The sequence below is a fragment of the Pelobates fuscus genome, chromosome 6 (assembly GCF_036172605.1).
Source record: "Pelobates fuscus isolate aPelFus1 chromosome 6, aPelFus1.pri, whole genome shotgun sequence".
Classification (NCBI taxonomy): domain Eukaryota; kingdom Metazoa; phylum Chordata; class Amphibia; order Anura; family Pelobatidae; genus Pelobates; species Pelobates fuscus.
The window spans coordinates 4,185,834-4,206,083 of record NC_086322.1 but is presented as its reverse complement, the minus strand read 5'-3'; the positions used below and the strand labels follow the sequence as shown (position 1 = coordinate 4,206,083).

General features: G+C 47.9%; 1 protein-coding gene across 1 annotated transcript in view; it reads left to right on the top strand.

Moving 5' to 3' along the window:
- Positions 1-20,250, top strand: part of LOC134615249 (mucin-2-like) — a 215,439-nt gene that overhangs the window by 42,074 nt on the left and 153,115 nt on the right. Inside the window, exon 3 of the mRNA XM_063459735.1 lies at positions 8,043-8,155. Within this exon, the coding sequence (XP_063315805.1) occupies positions 8,043-8,155 (113 nt within the window). The remainder of the gene's footprint in view (positions 1-8,042; positions 8,156-20,250) is intronic.

Genomic DNA, 20,250 nt, shown 5'->3' with positions numbered 1-20,250 from the left:
CTCACACCATGCTGCCACACACTGCACACTACCTCACACCATGCTACCACACACTGCACACTACCTCACACCATGCTGCCACACACTGCACCCTACCTCACACCATGCTGCCACACACTGCACACTACCTCACACCATGCTACCACACACTGCACACTACCTCACACCATGCTACCACACACTGCACACTACCTCACACCATGCTGCCACACACTGCACCCTACCTCACACCATGCTACCACACACTGCAAACTACCTCACACCATGCTACCACACACTGCACACTACCTCACACCATGCTACCACACACTGCACACTACCTCACACCATGCTACCACACTCTGCACACTACCTCACACCATGCTGCCACACTCTGCACACTACCTCACACCATGCTGCCACACTCTGCACACTACCTCACACCATGCTACCACACACTGCACCCTACCTCACACCATGCTACCACACACTGCACACTACCTCACACCATGCTACCACACACTGCACACTACCTCACACCATGCTGCCACACTCTGCACACTACCTCACACCATGCTACCACACACTGCACACTACCTCACACCATGCTACCACACACTGCACACTACCTCACACCATGCTGCCACACACTGCACCCTACCTCACACCATGCTGCCACACACTGCACACTACCTCACACCATGCTACCACACACTGCACACTACCTCACACCATGCTGCCACACACTGCACCCTACCTCACACCATGCTGCCACACACTGCACACTACCTCACACCAAGCTGCCACACTCTGCGCCCTACCTCACACCATGCTGCCACACACTGCACACTACCTCACACCATGTTGCCACACACTGCACACTACCTCACACCATGCTGCCACACACTGCACACTACCTCACACCATGCTACCACACACTGCACACTACCTCACACCATGCTACCACACACTGCACACTACCTCACACCATGCTGCCACACTCTGCGCCCTACCTCACACCATGCTGCCACACACTGCACCCTACCTCACACCATGCTACCACACACTGCACACTACCTCACACCATGCTACCACACACTGCACACTACCTCACACCATGCTGCCACACACTGCACCCTACCTCACACCATGCTGCCACACACTGCACACTACCTCACACCATGCTGCCACACACTGCACACTACCTCACACCATGCTACCACACACTGCACACTACCTCACACCATGCTACCACACACTGCACCCTACCTCACACCATGCTGCCACACACTGCACCCTACCTCACACCATGCTGCCACACACTGCACCCTACCTCACACCATGCTGCCATACACTGCACACTACCTCACACCATGCTACCACACACTGCACACTACCTCACACCATGCTGTTACACAGTGCACACTCCTGTGTTACAATGTCTGTAAGTTTCTGAAACAAGGGTTATAATTATGAATGGGATACAGATTAATATTGTAAGTATAATGCTGAGCCGGTCCCATTCATAATTATAACCAGCATTTCAGCTTGGGATCGGTGGAGTGTGTCCCTGGCTGTCCTCTTCCTCCAGGAGCTACCAGGAGCTCAGTGAGAATGGAGTGTGTCCCCGGCTGTCCTCTTCCTCCAGTCTGCAGCCTCTGTCTACCAGCAGCTCAGTGAGAATGGAGTGTGTCCCTGGCTGTCCTCTTCCTCCAGTCTGCGGCCTCTGTCTACCAGCAGCTCAGTGAGAATGGAGTGTGTCCCTGGCTGTCCTCTTCCTCCAGTCTGCAGCCTCTGTCTACCAGGAGCTCAGTGAGAATGGAGTGTATCCCTGGCTGTCCTGTTCCTCCAGTCTGCGGCCTCTGTCTACCAGCAACTCAGTGAGAATGGAGTGTGTCCCTGGCTGTCCTCTTCCTCCAGTCTGCAGCCTCTGTCTACCAGCAGCTCAGTGAGAATGGAGTGTGTCCCTGGCTGTCCTCTTCCTCCAGTCTGCAGCCTCTGTCTACCAGGAGCTCAGTGAGAATGGAGTGTGTCCCAGGCTGTCCTCTTCCTCCAGTCGGCAGCCTCTGTCTACCAGGAGCTCAGTGAGAATGGAGTGTGTCCCTGGCTGTCCTCTTCCTCCAGTCTGCGGCCTCTGTCTACCAGGAGCTCAGTGAGAATGGAGTGTGTCCCAGGCTGTCCTCTTCCTCCAGTCTGCTGCCTCTGTCTACCAGGAGCTCAGTGAGAATGGAGTGTGTCCCAGGCTGTCCTCTTCCTCCAGTCGGCAGCCTCTGTCTACCAGCAGCTCAGTGAGAATGGAGTGTGTCCCTGGCTGTCCTCTTCCTCCAGTCTGCGGCCTCTGTCCACCAGCAGCTAAGTGAGAATGGAGTGTGTCTCTGGCTGTCCTCTTCCTCCAGTCTGCGGCCTCTGTCTACCAGCAGCTCAGTGAGAATGGAGTGTGTCCCTGGCTGTCCTCTTCCTCCAGTCTGCAGCCTCTGTCTACCAGGAGCTCAGTGAGAATGGAGTGTGTCCCTGGCTGTCCTCTTCCTCCAGTCTGCGGCCTCTGTCTACCAGCAGCTCAGTGAGAATGGAGTGTGTCCCAGGCTGTCCTCTTCCTCCAGTCTGCGGCCTCTGTCTACCAGGAGCTCAGTGAGAATGGAGTGTGTCCCTGGCTGTCCTCTTCCTCCAGTCTGCGGCCTCTGTCTACCAGCAGCTCAGTGAGAATGGAGTGTGTCCCAGGCTGTCCTCTTCCTCCAGTCTGCAGCCTCTGTCTACCAGGAGCTCAGTGAGAATGGAGTGTGTCCCTGGCTGTCCTCTTCATCCAGTCGGCAGCCTCTGTCTACCAGCAGCTCAGTGAGAATGGAGTGTGTCCCTGGCTGTCCTCTTCCTCCAGTCTGCGGCCTCTGTCTACCAGCAGCTCAGTGAGAATGGAGTTTGTCCCAGGCTGTCCTCTTCCTCCAGTCTGCGGCCTCTGTCTACCAGGAGCTCAGTGAGAATGGAGTGTGTCCCAGGCTGTCCTCTTCATCCAGTCGGCAGCTTCTGTCTACCAGCAGCTCAGTGAGAATGGAGTGTATCCCTGGCTGTCCTGTTCCTCCAGTCTGCGGCCTCTGTCTACCAGCAGCTCAGTGAGAATGGAGTGTGTCCCTGGCTGTCCTCTTCCTCCAGTCTGCGGCCTCTGTCTACCAGGAGCTCAGTGAGAATGGAGTGTGTCCCTGGGTGTCCTCTTCCTCCAGTCGGCAGCCTCTGTCTACCAGCAGCTCAGTGAGAATGGAGTGTGTCCCTGGCTGTCCTCTTCCTCCAGTCTGCGGCCTCTGTCTACCAGGAGCTCAGTGAGAATGGAGTGTGTCCCTGGCTGTCCTCTTCCTCCAGTCTGCGGCCTCTGTCTACCAGGAGCTCAGTGAGAATGGAGTGTGTCCCAGGCTGTCCTCTTCATCCAGTCTGCGGCCTCTGTCTACAAGGAGCTCTGTGAGAATGGAGTGTGTCCCAGGCTGTCCTCTTCCTCCAGTCTGCAGCCTCTGTCTACCAGCAGCTCAGTGAGAATGTAGTGTGTCCCTGGCTTTCCTCTTCATCCAGTCGGCAGCCTCTGTCTACCAGGAGCTCAGTGAGAATGGAGTGTGTCCCTGGCTGTCCTCTTCCTCCAGTCTGTGGCCTCTGTCTACCAGCAGCTCAGTGAGAATGGAGTGTGTCCCTGGCTGTCCTCTTCCTCCAGTCTGCGGCCTCTGTCTACCAGGAGCTCAGTGAGAATGGAGTGTGTCCCTGGCTGTCCTCTTCCTCCAGTCTGTGGCCTCTGTCTACCAGGAGCTCAGTGAGAATGGAGTGTATCCCTGGCTGTCCTGTTCCTCCAGTCTGCGGCCTCTGTCTACCAGCAGCTCAGTGAGAATGGAGTGTGTCCCTGGCTGTCCTCTTCCTCCAGTCTGCGGCCTCTGTCTACCAGCAGCTCAGTGAGAATGGAGTGTGTCCCAGGCTGTCCTCTTCATCCAGTCGGCAGCCTCTGTCTACCAGCAGCTCAGTGAGAATGGAGTGTGTCCCTGGCTGTCCTCTTCCTCCAGTCTGCGGCCTCTGTCTACCAGGAGCTCAGTGAGAATGGAGTGTGTCCCTGGCTGTCCTCTTCCTCCAGTCTGCGGCCTCTGTCTACCAGGAGCTCAGTGAGAATGGAGTGTGTCCCAGGCTGTCCTCTTCATCCAGTCTGCGGCCTCTGTCTACAAGGAGCTCTGTGAGAATGGAGTGTGTCCCAGGCTGTCCTCTTCCTCCAGTCTGCAGCCTCTGTCTACCAGCAGCTCAGTGAGAATGTAGTGTGTCCCTGGCTTTCCTCTTCATCCAGTCGGCAGCCTCTGTCTACCAGGAGCTCAGTGAGAATGGAGTGTGTCCCTGGCTGTCCTCTTCCTCCAGTCTGTGGCCTCTGTCTACCAGCAGCTCAGTGAGAATGGAGTGTGTCCCTGGCTGTCCTCTTCCTCCAGTCTGCGGCCTCTGTCTACCAGGAGCTCAGTGAGAATGGAGTGTGTCCCTGGCTGTCCTCTTCCTCCAGTCTGTTGCCTCTGTCTACCAGGAGCTCAGTGAGAATGGAGTGTATCCCTGGCTGTCCTGTTCCTCCAGTCTGCGGCCTCTGTCTACCAGCAGCTCAGTGAGAATGGAGTGTGTCCCAGGCTGTCCTCTTCCTCCAGTCTGCGGCCTCTGTCTACCAGGAGCTCAGTGAGAATGGAGTGTGTCCCAGGCTGTCCTCTTCATCCAGTCGGCAGCCTCTGTCTACCAGCAGCTCAGTGAGAATGGAGTGTGTCCCTGGCTGTCCTCTTCCTCCAGTCTGCAGCCTCTGTCTACCAGCAGCTCAGTGAGAATGGAGTGTGTCCCTGGCTGTCCTCTTCCTCCAGTCTGTGGCCTCTGTCTACCAGCAGCTCAGTGAGAATGGAGTGTGTCCCTGGCTGTCCTCTTCTTCCAGTCTGCAGCCTCTGTCTACCAGGAGCTCAGTGAGAATGGAGTGTGTCCCTGGCTGTCCTCTTCCTCCAGTCTGCAGCCTCTGTCTACCAGGAGCTCAGTGAGAATGGAGTGTGTCCCTGGCTGTCCTCTTCCTCCAGTCTGCAGCCTCTGTCTACCAGGAGCTCAGTGAGAATGGAGTGTGTCCCAGGCTGTCCTTTTCCTCCAGTCTGCAGCCTCTGTCTACCAGGAGCTCAGTGAGAATCGAGTGTGTCCCTGGCTGTCCTCTTCCTCTAGTCTGCAGCCTCTGTCTACCAGCAGCTCAGTGAGAATGGAGTGTGTCCCAGGCTGTCCTCTTCCTCCAGTCTGCAGCCTCTGTCTACCATCAGCTCAGTGAGAATGGAGTGTGTCCCAGGCTGTCCTCTTCCTCCAGTCTGCGGCCTCTGTCTACCAGGAGCTCAGTGAGAATGGAGTGTGTCCCTGGCTGTCCTCTTCCTCCAGTCTGCGGCCTCTGTCTACCAGGAGCTCAGTGAGAATGGAGTGTGTCCCTGGCTGTCCTCTTCCTCCAGTCTGTGGCCTATGTCTACCAGGAGCTCAGTGAGAATGGAGTGTGTCCCAGGCTGTCCTCTTCCTCCAGTCTGCGGCCTCTGTCTACCAGGAGCTCAGTGAGAATGGAGTGTGTCCCTGGCTGTCCTCCTCATCCAGTCGGCAGCCTCTGTCTACCAGGAGCTCAGTGAGAATGGAGTGTGTCCCTGGCTGTCCTGTTCCTCCAGTCTGCGGCCTCTGTCTACCAGGAGCTCAGTGAGAATGGAGTGTGTCCCTGGCTGTCCTCTTCCTCCAGGCTGCGGCCTCTGTCTACCAGCAGCTCAGTGAGAATGGAGTGTGTCCCTGGCTGTCCTCTTCCTCCAGTCTGCGGCCTCTGTCTACTAGGAGCTCAGTGAGAATGGAGTGTGTCCCAGGCTGTCCTCTTCCTCCAGTCTGCGGCCTCTGTCTACCAGGAGCTCAGTGAGAATGGAGTGTGTGTCTGGCTGTCCTCTTCCTCCAGTCTGCAGCCTCTGTCTACCAGGAGCTCAGTGAGAATGGAGTGTGTCCCAGGCTGTCCTCTTCCTCCAGTCTGCAGCCTCTGTCTACCAGGAGCTCAGTGAGAATGGAGTGTGTCCCTGGCTGTCCTCTTCCTCCAGTCTGCAGCCTCTGTCTACCAGGAGCTCAGTGAGAATGGAGTGTGTCCCTGGCTGTCCTCTTCCTCCAGTCTGCGGCCTCTGTCTACCAGGAGCTCAGTGAGAATAGAGTGTGTCCCAGGCTGTCCTCTTCCTCCAGTCTGCGGCCTCTGTCTACCAGGAGCTCAGTGAGAATGGAGTGTGTCCCAGGCTGTCCTCTTCCTCCAGTCTGCGGCCTCTGTCTACCAGCAGCTCAGTGAGAATGGAGTGTGTCCCAGGCTGTCCTCTTCCTCCAGTCTGCATCCTCTGTCTACCAGGAGCTCAGTGAGAATGGAGTGTGTCCCAGGCTGTCCTCTTCCTCCAGTCTGCAGCCTCTGTCTACCAGGAGCTCAGTGAAAATGGAGTGTGTCCCTGGCTGTCCTCTTCCTCCAGTCTGCGGCCTCTGTCTACCAGCAGCTCAGTGAGAATGGAGTGTGTCCCTGGCTGTCCTCTTCCTCCAGTCTGCAGCCTCTGTCTACCAGGAGCTCAGTGAGAATGGAGTGTGTCCCTGGCTGTCCTCTTCCTCCAGTCTGCGGCCTCTGTCTACCAGGAGCTCAGTGAGAATGGAGTGTGTCCCAGGCTGTCCTCCAGTCTGCAGCCTCTGTCTACCAGCAGCTCAGTGAGAATGGAGTGTGTCCCTGGCTGTCCTCTTCCTCCAGTCTGCAGCCTCTGTCTACCAGGAGCTCAGTGAGAATGGAGTGTGTCCCTGGCTGTCCTCTTCCTCCAGTCTGCAGCCTCTGTCTACCAGGAGCTCAGTGAGAATGGAGTGTGTCCCTGGCTGTCCTCTTCCTCTAGTCTGCGGCCTCTGTCTACCAGCAGCTCAGTGAGAATGGAGTGTATCCCTGGCTGTCCTCTTCCTCCAGTCTGCGGCCTCTGTCTACCAGGAGCTCAGTGAGAATGGAGTGTGTCCCTGGCTGTCCTCTTCCTCCAGTCTGCAGCCTCTGTCTACCAGGAGCTCAGTGAGAATGGAGTGTGTCCCTGGCTATCCTCTTCCTCCAGTCTGCAGCCTCTGTCTACCAGGAGCTCAGTGAGAATGGAGTGTGTCCCTGGCTGTCCTCTTCCTCCAGTCTGCAGCCTCTGTCTACCAGGAGCTCAGTGAGAATGGAGTGTGTCCCTGGCTGTCCTCTTCCTCCAGTCTGCAGCCTCTGTCTACCAGGAGCTCAGTGAGAATGGAGTGTGTCCCTGGCTGTCCTCTTCCTCCAGTCTGCAGCCTCTGTCTACCAGGAGCTCAGTGAGAATGGAGTGTGTCCCTGGCTGTCCTCTTCCTCCAGTCTGCAGCCTCTGTCTACCAGGAGCTCTTTGTCATTCCCCTAATATAATAATGATGCCATCCCTTAATAGCCATCCCTTGTTTTATATGGCACTCTGGCATAATGGTGCCCACACACCATCTCTTCATTGTTTGTCTTTTGGCGCTGACAGTATAGCTATTTCTTATATAATGTATTGAACATTCCACTGCATACGTTTCATCTGTTACGTGACCTCTTAGAAGAGGTTTAGCATGCAGACATATGTTGTACAGCCTCTGCATGCAATGTACTGTACTTCTCATCGGATATATTACTGAGACTACTTTCTGTCCGTACATGATACATTCTTAACAAAACATTGAAAAGTTATAATATTACTAACTCCCTTTCCCCATATATCTAGGGGATACCTCCATACCTCCCCTATGGTTCTCTAACCGTAGATCAGATAAGGCTAAGGCAAGCATAATCTCATTATTTAACCCCCATCTCACAGCCCAGGAAATGGGGGAGGGGGCGGGGAAACAACACGGCTGAGTTATTAGGGGGAATCCCAACAAGTCTATAGGAAGCGATTCCATGTATGATCAATAAAGTATCACCCTACGCCTCTTCCATGTACAGCAGTGAGTGTAAATATGTTTTTTTTTAGATTATAACTAAGTTTGTGCCGTATTTATCACTACCCCGTGCTCTCCCTCACACTGTTACACTCTCTGTCCCACAGCCGGCGGACTGGACGACTTAATTAAAAAACTTAGTAGTAGATCTATCCTATATGGATTGTGCCGAGTGATGGACCCCAATACCCAGACAGCCCGAATCATCCTTATTCACTGGGTGAGTATCAGGGACACAGAGCTACTACAGTTCAAACAGTTCTGTATTGCTATAGGAATTAACTATACACTGCTGTAATATCTATACACCGCTATAATATCTATACACCGCTATAATATCTATACACCGCTATATCATCTATACATTGCTATAATATCTATACACTGCTGTAATATCTATACACCGCTATAATATCTATACACCGCTATATCATCTATACACCGCTATAATATCTATACACCGCTATATCATCTATACACCGCTATATCATCTATACATTGCTATAATATCTATACACTGCTGTAATATCTATACACCGCTATAATATCTATACACTGCTATAATATCTATACACTGCTATAATATCTATACACCGCTATAATATCTATACACCGCTATATCATCTATACACCGCTATAATATCTATACACCGCTATATCATCTATACACCGCTATAATATCTATACACCGCTATAATATCTATACACCGCTATATCATCTATACATTGCTGTAATATCTATACACCGCTATAATATCTATACACCGCTATAATATCTATACATCGCTATAATAGCTATACACCGCTATAATATCTATACATGCTATAATATCTATACACCGCTGTATCATCTATACATTGCTATAAAATCTATACACTGCTATAATATCTATACACTGCTATAATATCTATACATTGCTATAATATCTATACACCGCTATAATATCTATACACCGCTATATCATCTATACACCGCTATAATATCTATACACCGCTATAATATCTATACACCGCTATATCATCTATACATTGCTGTAATATCTATACACCACTATAATATCTTTACACCGCTATAATATCTATACATCGCTATAATAGCTATACACCGCTATAATATCTATACATGCTATAATATCTATACACCGCTGTATCATCTATACATTGCTATAAAATCTATACACTGCTATAATATCTATACACTGCTATAATATCTATACACCGCTATAATATCTATACATTGCTATAATATCTATACACCGCTATAATATCTATACATTTCTATAATATCTATACACTGCTATAATATCTATACACCGCTATAATATCTATACATTGCTATAATATCTATACACTGCTATAATATCTATACACCGCTATAATATCTATACATTGCTATAATATCTATACATTGCTATAATATCTATACACCGCTATAATATCTATACACCGCTATATCATCTATACACCGCTATAATATCTATACACCGCTATAATATCTATACACTGCTGTAATATCTATACACCGCTATAATATCTATACACCGCTGTAATATCTATACATTGGTATAATATCTATACATTGCTATAATATCTATACACTGCTGTAATATCTATACACCGCTATAATATCTATACATTGCTATAATATCTATACATGCTATAATATCTATACACCACTATAATATCTATACATTGCTGTAATATCTATACACCGCTATAATATCTATACACCGCTATATCATCTATACATTGCTGTAATATCTATACACCGCTATAATATCTATACACTGCTGTAATATCTATACACCGCTATAATATCTATACACCGCTATATCATCTATACACCGCTATAATATCTATACATTGCTATAATATCTATACACCGCTATATCATCTATACACCGCTATAATATCTATAAACCGCTATAATATCTATACACCGCTATATCATCTATACACCGCTATAATATCTATACACCGCTTTAATATCTATACACCGCTATATCATCTATACACCGCTATAATATCTATACACCGCTATAATATCTATACACCTCTATAATATCTATACACCGCTATAATATCTATACACCGCTATATAATCTATACACTGCTATAATATCTATACATTGCTATAATATCTATACACTGCTGTAATATCTATACACCGCTATAATATCTATACACCGCTATATCATCTATACACCGCTATAATATCTATACATTGCTATAATATCTATACACCGCTATATCATCTATACACCGCTATAATATCTATAAACCGCTATAATATCTATACACCGCTATATCATCTATACACCGCTATAATATCTATACACCGCTATAATATCTATACACCGCTATATCATCTATACACCGCTATAATATCTATACACCGCTATAATATCTATACACCTCTATAATATCTATACACCGCTATAATATCTATACACCGCTATATAATCTATACACTGCTATAATATCTATACATTGCTATAATATCTATACACTGCTGTAATATCTATACACTGCTGTAATATCTATACACCGCTATAATACCTACACATTGCTATAATATCTATACATGCTATAATATCTATACACCCCTATAATATCCATACACCGCTATAATATCTATACACCGCTATATAATCTATACATTGCTATAATATCTATACACCGCTGTTATATCTATACACTGCTGTAATATCTATACACTGCTGTAATATCTATACATTGCTGTAATATCTATACACCACTATAATATATTTACATTGCTATAATATCTATACATGCTATAATATCTATACACCGCTATAATATCTATACACCGCTATAATATCTATACACCGCTATAATATCCATACACCGCTATAATATCTATACACCGCTATATAATCTATACATTGCTATAATATCTATACACCGCTGTTATATCTATACACTGCTGTAATATCTATACACTGCTGTAATATCTATACACCACTATAATATCTATACATTGCTATAATATCTATACATGCTATAATATCTATACACCGCTATAATATCTATACACCGCTATAATATCTATACATTGCTATAATATCTATACACCGCTATAATATCTATACACCGCTATAATATCTATACACCGCTATAATATCTATACATTGCTATAATATCTATACACTGCTGTAATATCTATACACCGCTATAATATCCATACACCGCTATAATATCTATACACCGCTATAAAATCTATACATTGCTATAATATCTATACATTGCTATAATATCTATACACTGCTGTAATATCTATACACCGCTATAATATCTATACATTGCTATAATATCTATACACTGCTGTAATATCTATACACCGCTATAATATCCATACACCGCTATAATATCTATACACCGCTATATAATCTATACATTGCTATAATATCTATACATTGCTATAATATCTATACACTGCTGTAATATCTATACACCGCTATAATATCTATACATTGCTGTAATATCTATACACTGCTGTAATATCTATACACCGCTATAATATCTATACATTGCTATTATATCTATACACCGCTATAATATCTATACACCGCTATAATATCTATACATTGCTATAATATCTATACATTGCTATAATATCTATACACCGCTATAATATCCATACACCGCTATAATATCTATACACCGCTATATAATCTATACATTGCTATAATATCTATACACCGCTGTTATATCTATACACTGCTGTAATATCTATACACTGCTGTAATATCTATACACCACTATAATATCTATACATTGCTATAATATGTAGACATTGTGTAACGGAATGCAGTATATTAGTCCACGATATCCGTTGGTATTCTCAGGAAATCCACAGTCAGAGCAGAAAGCACGGCAATATTCCCCATCCTCCCAATAACCGGACGAAACACAGTTTGGGAGTCAACTAACTTGCTTTATTCACAGACTTCCATATTTATGCAGTTCTCCTTGCAAGGGGTTTCCTTACAGCTGTTACAGGGGATTTCTCCCATCAGGCATTGCAATTATCCCAACAGGCATTGCTACACGAGAGGGATACTCCCACTAAAATGGACGATTAAGTGGATTATCCCCTCGTGGAGCAAAACCGACAATTTATACAGAAATCCATATTTTATACATTTTTACTCGCTTTTCGACAAATGACCGTTCGGTAGATAGCTGGGGTCGGCGGGCACATTTAGTGAGAATACCGCTCTGATCCCAGCTAAACTAACCGAACGCCGCACAAAATACATTAAAACATTGAGTTCGGTTTAAAAGTACCGAACATCTATGGGGAACAGAATGTGCCGAACGCGGAACTCCCGAACGCTCTGGAAGTCCAGCGGTGTTCGGATCATTGAGTAGCCGTTTTCAGTTCCAGGCTCTCGACGACCGAACACCGCTGCAGAGACAAAGGATCCAAGATGGCCGACCGCCGCATGGTCGGTAGCCGAAAGGCGGCCACCTAGGAGAGCCCTTAATTACCGATTGCAACATTGTTGCAATCGGTTAATTGGTGCCACACGACTTGTGAATGTGTGGTCTACCTGGGGAGCCTGCATTCGTACGGCGAACGGCCGGAATAGCCGTGTTTCGTCGAACGAATGCTTGGTATGCTGGCAGCGTACGGCTGCCAGCATGCGAACGGCCATAACACAGCACTATTACAGGTAAGGACATACAGTATACATTCAGCCTATGGACAACCTGCAATACATATAGTTCAGAAGTGGCTAGGTTTGCCACAATGCTCCCCCAGAACCAAGCCGGCATACACAGTCTGATCCCAACGGATCGGCTTGGGGATGTCCGGGGGAGTACTCACAGATCACTTCTCTAGTTCAGTCTGTCTGGATAACCCGTCAGCGTTACCGTTTTGTTTTCCTGGCCGGTAGTGGATGGTAAAGTCAAAGGGCTGCAGTGCCAAACTCCAGCGCAGCAGCCTGGCGTTGTCCCCAGATACACGGTTTAGCCACACCAACGGGTTGTGATCTGTGAGTAATGAAAAAGGTTGTCCATATAAATACGGCTGTAACTTTTTAAGGGCCCACACCACGGCCAGGCATTCCTTCTCAATAGCGGCGTAGCTCACTTCACGGGGCAACAACTTGCGGCTTAAGTAGGCTACGGGATGTTCTCCGCCATCGGCTCCCACTTGACTCAGCACTGCCCCCAATCCAAACATTGAAGCGTCTGTGTGGACAAGAAATCTTTTAGTTGGATCAGGAGCAGTTAACACGGGAGCATTAGTTAGGGCTGTCTTGAGTTGTTGGAATGCCTGCTCACACTCTGGGGCCCAGACAACCAGTCGAGGAAGGTTCTTTTTGGTCAGGTCCGTCAGGGGTTTGGCCAGGGTGCTGTAGTCGGGTACAAATTTCCTATAATACCCTGCAGTCCCTAGAAACGCTAGCACCTGGGTTTTGGTCCTGGGGGTAGGCCACTTAGCTACGGCCTCAATTTTGGCTGGCTCGGGTCTCTGCTGCCCACACCCTACTCGGTGTCCCAGATACTGCACCTCGGCCATACCTACGTGGCACTTACTCGGTTTTAAAGTTAACCCGGCTTCCCCAATACGGTCTAAGATCGCCCCTATATGATCTAGGTGATCTTCCCAGGTCTGGCTGAAGATGGCTATGTCATCTAGATAGGCACAGGCATAGTCCTGGAAGCCGTCCAGTAGCCGGTCTACCATCCGCTGAAAAGTAGCCGGAGCGTTTTTCATTCCGAAGGGCATGACCTTAAACTGGTACAGGCCAAACGGAGTGACAAACGCCGACTTGGGGATGGCATCATCGGCTAAAGGAATTTGCCAGTATCCCTTACATAAGTCAATGGTAGTGAGATACTGACCCCGTGCCATCTTATCTAGCAGCTCGTCTATCCGAGGCATCGGGTAGGCATCAGACACTGTCTTGTCATTCAGCCTCCGGTAGTCAACGCAGAATCGGGTCGTGCCATCCTTTTTAGGCACAAGGACTACCGGCGATGCCCAGGGGCTATCTGAGGGTTCGATAACCCCTAGCTGCAGCATTTCATCCAACTCGGCCTTCATATGGGTCCGGACGGATTCCGGAACCCTATATGGCGCCTGTCGCATAGGTAGCTGTCCCGGGGTTTCAACTCGGTGTGTGGCCAGCGGAGTGTACCCAGGTAAATTTGAGAAGGTAGCCCCTGTAACGGATCACCTGGCACCCCGACTTGGTACCTCCGTTAATGGATGCTCCTAGTGCTTCCTGAGGACTCCAAGCACTCTGGCAGACACCACAATCACCGAATCCGAGAAACCTTTAAATTCTCCCAAGCATATGAATGCTGTAGACCATTGAATAGGAACCATACGAATAGGCTTGTACTCCTAGCAGTCAACTGGAACAGCATGCAATAAATCCTTCCCCCAATAATGAGACGACACATCACTTTGAGGGTAAAACAGGAACTCTGGACTGGCTCATCCAGCCTGGCTTTTATTTCCAACTCACACATACAGGCCACACCCAGGGGGAGGCATAAAAGAACCAATGACATAGATGTTACCTCCCACACATCCCCTCCCCTTAGTGTGACACATAATCCCATTATGCATACAGTGTAAAATATACTTTTACACAACTTTCATAACTTTAAAACCATACATCACATTCACATAAAAATACATATCCACAATCAATCCATTCAGGGGAACAACATATTAAAAAATGGCATGAATCCGACCAGGGGTTAAAAAGTTACTAAAAGTATCTTTTGTTCCTTTCTGGCTGGCAGAAAAACATCCCCACAATGCACCCTGGTTTCCTCCCTTCTGCCCTGGAGTTAATTGGAGAAGTAATCCAATTACCCAGGACTAAAGGCAGACTCCATTAACCACATGGTTGCAAAACAACATAAAACACTTTAAAATACATAAAGTCACATTTACACATAACACACAGACATTTCACCTATCCCCAGATAGCTGGGATCTGCACGCACAAAACTACCGAATAGCGCGCAGATCCTACTCACACAGTACAATTGCCATGGAGCTAAAGTCTTTCCCATAGTCTTTCATTATATGAATAGGCTCCATGGTATGGCTATCTGGGGTATCACATTCCCATAAAGTCTGGTCCATAGTCCAAAGGCAAGAGGCAGGCAATCAGCCCCCTCCAAGGACACGTGGCGAGGTCGGTTTCGCCACAGCCCCTTTAGCTACGATCAGCGCCTGTACCTGGGCACGCTCGTGAGGGCTTAGCCGCTCCCCCAGTTGAACTCCCCGGGAGGGCTCTACCGGTTCTTCCGGTTCTAGTAGATCAGGTAGGGGCAAGTTCTCCTGATCTTCTAAGGCTGAGGCACAGATTGCCGTCACATCCTCTATCCTCTCATGGTAGGGTTTGAGCAGGTTTACGTGAAGCATGCGTCTCTTCCCCACCCCTGAGCAGGGGCCGATTACATAGGTAGTGTCGCATCGCTGCTCCACTACCTGGTATGGGCCTTGCCAGATGGCCTGCAGCTTGTCTGTGCGGACAGGTTTTAAAATTAAAACCTTCTGTCCCACTTGAAAGCTGCGGTCCCTGGCTCCTCTATCGTACCAGCGTCGCTGACGTTGCTGAGCCGCCTGGAGGTTGGTGTGCACAGCCTGAGTTAGCGCCTCCAGACGGTCTCTGAACTCCAGTACATATGATACGATAGGGGTTTCGCTAGCTGTACTCTCCCCCTCCCAGTGTTCCCTAATTAAGTTTAAGGGTCCCCGTACTCTTCTCCCAAACAATAGTTCAAATGGGGAGAACCCGGTTGATTCTTGGGGAACCTCTCTATATGCAAAGAGCAAGTGAGGCAGAAACCTCTCCCAGTCTTTGTGGGTTTCCCCGAACGTCCGAAGCATCTGCTTCAGCGTCCCATTAAACCTTTCACATAGTCCATTGGACTGGGGGTGGTAGGCGGAATTGACTATTGGCTTAATGCCACATACCTTCCACATATGTTGGGTGACCTCGGCAGTAAATTGGGTGCCCCGTCGGATATTATTTCCTGGGGAAACCCTACCCGGGAAAATACTTTCATTAGCGCTTCAGCTACGGTTTCAGCGTGAATGTTAGGGAGAGCCACAGCTTCGGGGTATCTGGTGGCGTAGTCCACCACGGTTAGAATATACTTTTTACCAGAGGGACTGGGTTTTGGCAGGGGCCCTACTATGTCTACTGCTACCCTGCTGAAGGGTTCGGCAATAATGGGTAGGGGGCATAACTTGGCCTTGTGGCGATCCCCTCGTTTACCTACTCGCTGGCAAACGTCGCAGGAGGTGCAATACTGTCGCACATCCTGTGAGATTCCGGGCCAGAAAAACGCATGCGTCAGGCGGTATCGGGTACGGGTCATCCCTAGGTGTCCTGACAAGGGGATATCGTGAGCAATTCTGAGCAGCTCCTGCCTATACTTCCGCGGTACTACTAACTGTTTGTTAGTCAAGGTGACAGACCCCCCCACGTCCTTGGCCGTGACACGGTACAATAACTCTTTCTCCCACGTGTAATGCTCCCCCTCTAACCCTGTCTGGTCAGCTTGGGCCCGGTCCCTATAGACTTGTAGAGTGGGATCGGTCTGTACTTCAGTGACAAAGGTAGTCGGGGTATCCCAGGATATGGGAGTCGGGTGGGGGTCATGGTCTCTTACCTGAGCCTCAGAGTTTATCGGTGTAGCCGTGGTGCGAGCCTGTTGCCGTGTGGTTACTGGATGGGCTTCCTGGTAGGGGGCCTGTGGAACAAAGGCAGAGGTCATCTGACCCAAATCATTCCCTAGCACAACATCTGCTGGTAAGTTCTGCATTAGTCCCACTTCTACCGTCCACTCCCCCGCACCCCAGTTCAAATGTACTTTTGCCGTGGGTAGTCGGTATACAGCTCCCCCGGCTACCCGAACAGCCACAGATCCACCGGTATGCGTGCCCTCCGATACCAAATGGGGTGCTATTAGGGTTAAGGTAGCTCCCGAATCCCGCAGTCCCTGGGGGTTACCAGCTGCCGGTGATGCGGTTATCGGTGGCTCGGACCGACATTACTTCGTGCAATATACCCAGGGGTTCCTCCGCATGAACACTCCACAAATCCTGAGTGGCTGGTTCCCTCTGGTAATGGTGAGCAGCCGCCCTGGGTGCGGGGTTTGGACGCCCCTGATTCCAGGTGGGCCTGCCGCGATTCTGGGTGCATTCTCGGGCCATATGCCCCCACTGTTTACAGGAATGGCACTGGATGTTGGCCCGCCCGTTGTATCTGGAAGGTGGCGGTATCTGTCCTTGTGAGGGACGGAACGGAGCGGCTGTGGGCGCTAGAGATGGTGTAGCGCTAGGTAGTCCTGTGGGTCGGGAGTAGTTTTTGGCTACAGGTCCCTGGTGCCTCCGGGCATCAAAGTGTTGATCGGCCAATCTAGCCGCTTCGGTTAGGGTGAGGGGTTTTCTGTCCCGCACCCATTCTTGAGTCTCCGGTGACAATCCATTAAAAAATTGCTCCAGCAACACCATCTGACGCAATTCCTCCATGGTGGTGGCGTTGCTGGCCTGTATCCACCCTTGGGAGGCTTGATCCAATTTGTGTGCCCATTCTGCGTGCGAATCTCGCTCTGGTTTGCGTAAGTGTCTGAACTTGCGCCGGTATGCCTCTGGGGTAATGGCATACCTCTCCAAGATTGCGCGCTTTACTTTTTCATAATCTTTGCTGTCCTCACTGGGCACAGCACGGTACGCTTCGGCTGCCCGACCTGCTAGTTTGCTTGCTAGCAGTTGCACCCATACTGACCGTTCTAGCTCATGCAGATCACACAGTCTTTCAAAGTCCTGCAAGTACCCATCTATTTCGTCCTTTTCCTCGCAAAAAGCTCTGAAGGCCTGGTACGGGATCTTGGGCTTTACCGGGTTGTAAAGGGACCCGGGGTTGGACTCGGTTCGAGTCAAGGTGTGTTGCGGGCTGTGTGCCATAACATATTCCTGCACATTTGCCATCACCAGGTTCAACATGGCATCCGATATAGGCTGCGGCAAAAATGCTAGCCTGGTCCTCATCTCTCTTTCATAGAGGGTTTCCTCCATAACTACTGGGGGTGTAGCGCTGCGGGTTTGGTCTCCCTCCATCAGCTCGGCAATTAGGGTAGCCTTGGTTTTGCTGCTGGCTACTTTCCCTCTGGCTTCCAGTAGTTCCTTTAACGTCTGTCGTTTCAGTATGGTATAATCAATCTCCATACGAATTGCCTTTGCTTTCCTTGTTCGGTAGTTCCAGTTACACGAACTCCTCTTTTCGGCTGTAAGTTTCGGATCCCGTCGCTTGCCACCAATTGTAACGGAATGCAGTATATTAGTCCACGATATCCGTTGGTATTCTCAGGAAATCCACAGTCAGAGCAGAAAGCACGGCAATATTCCCCATCCTCCCAATAACCGGACGAAACACAGTTTGGGAGTCAACTAACTTGCTTTATTCACAGACTTCCATATTTATGCAGTTCCCCTTGCAAGGGGTTTCCTTACAGCTGTTACAGGGGATTTCTCCCATCAGGCATTGCAATTATCCCAACAGGCATTGCTACACGAGAGGGATACTCCCACTAAAATGGACGATTAAGTGGATTATCCCCTCGTGGAACAAAACCGACAATTTATACAGAAATCCATATTTTATACATTTTTACTCGCTTTTCGACAAATGACCGTTCGGTAGATAGCTGGGGTCGGCGGGCACATTTAGTGAGAATACCGCTCTGATCCCAGCTAAACTAACCGAACGCCGCACAAAATACATTAAAACATTGAGTTCGGTTTAAAAGTACCGAACATCTATGGGGAACAGAATGTGCCGAACGCGGAACTCCCGAACGCTCTGGAAGTCCAGCGGTGTTCGGATCATTGAGTAGCCGTTTTCAGTTCCAGGCTCTCGACGACCGAACACCGCTGCAGAGACAAAGGATCCAAGATGGCCGACCGCCGCATGGTCGGTAGCCGAACGGCGGCCACCTAGGAGAGCCCTTAATTACCGATTGCAACATTGTTGCAATCGGTTAATTGGTGCCACACGACTTGTGAATGTGTGGTCTACCTGGGGAGCCTGCATTCGTACGGCGAACGGCCGGAATAGCCGTGTTTCGTCGAACGAATGCTTGGTATGCTGGCAGCGTACGGCTGCCAGCATGCGAACGGCCATAACACAGCACTATTACAGGTAAGGACATACAGTATACATTCAGCCTATGGACAACCTGCAATACATATAGTTCAGAAGTGGCTAGGTTTGCCACACATTGCTATAATTTCTATACATGCTATAATATCTATACACCGCTATAATATCTATACACCGCTATAATATCTATACATTGCTATAATATCTATACATTGCTATAATATCTATACACCGCTATAATATCCATACACCGCTATAATATCTATACACCGCTATATAATCTATACATTGCTATAATATCTATACACCGCTGTTATATCTATACACTGCTGTAATATCTATACACTGCTATAATATCTATACACCGCTATAATATCTATACATTGCTATAATATCTATACATTGCTATAATATCTATACATGCTATAATATCTATACACCGCTATAATATCTATACACCGCTATACTATCTATACATTGCTATAATATCTATACATGCTATAATATCTATACACCGCTATAATATCTATACACCGCTATAATATCTATACATTGCTATAATATCTATACACTTCTGTAATATCTATACACCGCTATAATATCTATACATGCTATAATATCTATACACCGCTATAATATCTATACACCGCTATAATTTCTATACACTGCTATAATATCTATACACCGCTATATCATCTATACACTGCTGTAATATCTATACACTGCTGTAATATCTATACACCGCTATAATATCTATACACCGCTATAATATCTATACACCGCTGTAATATCTATACATTGGTATAATATCTATACATTGCTATAATATCTATACATTGCTATAATATCTATACATGCTATAATATCTATACACCACTATAATATCTATACATTGCTGTAATATCTATACACCGCTATAATATCTATACACCGCTATATCATATATACATTGCTGTAATATCTATACACCGCTATAATATCTATACACTGCTGTAATATCTATACACCGCTATAATATCTATACACCGCTATATCATCTATACACCGCTATAATATCTATACATTGCTATAATATCTATACACCGCTATATCATCTATACACCGCTATAATATCTATAAACCGCTATAATATCTATACACCGCT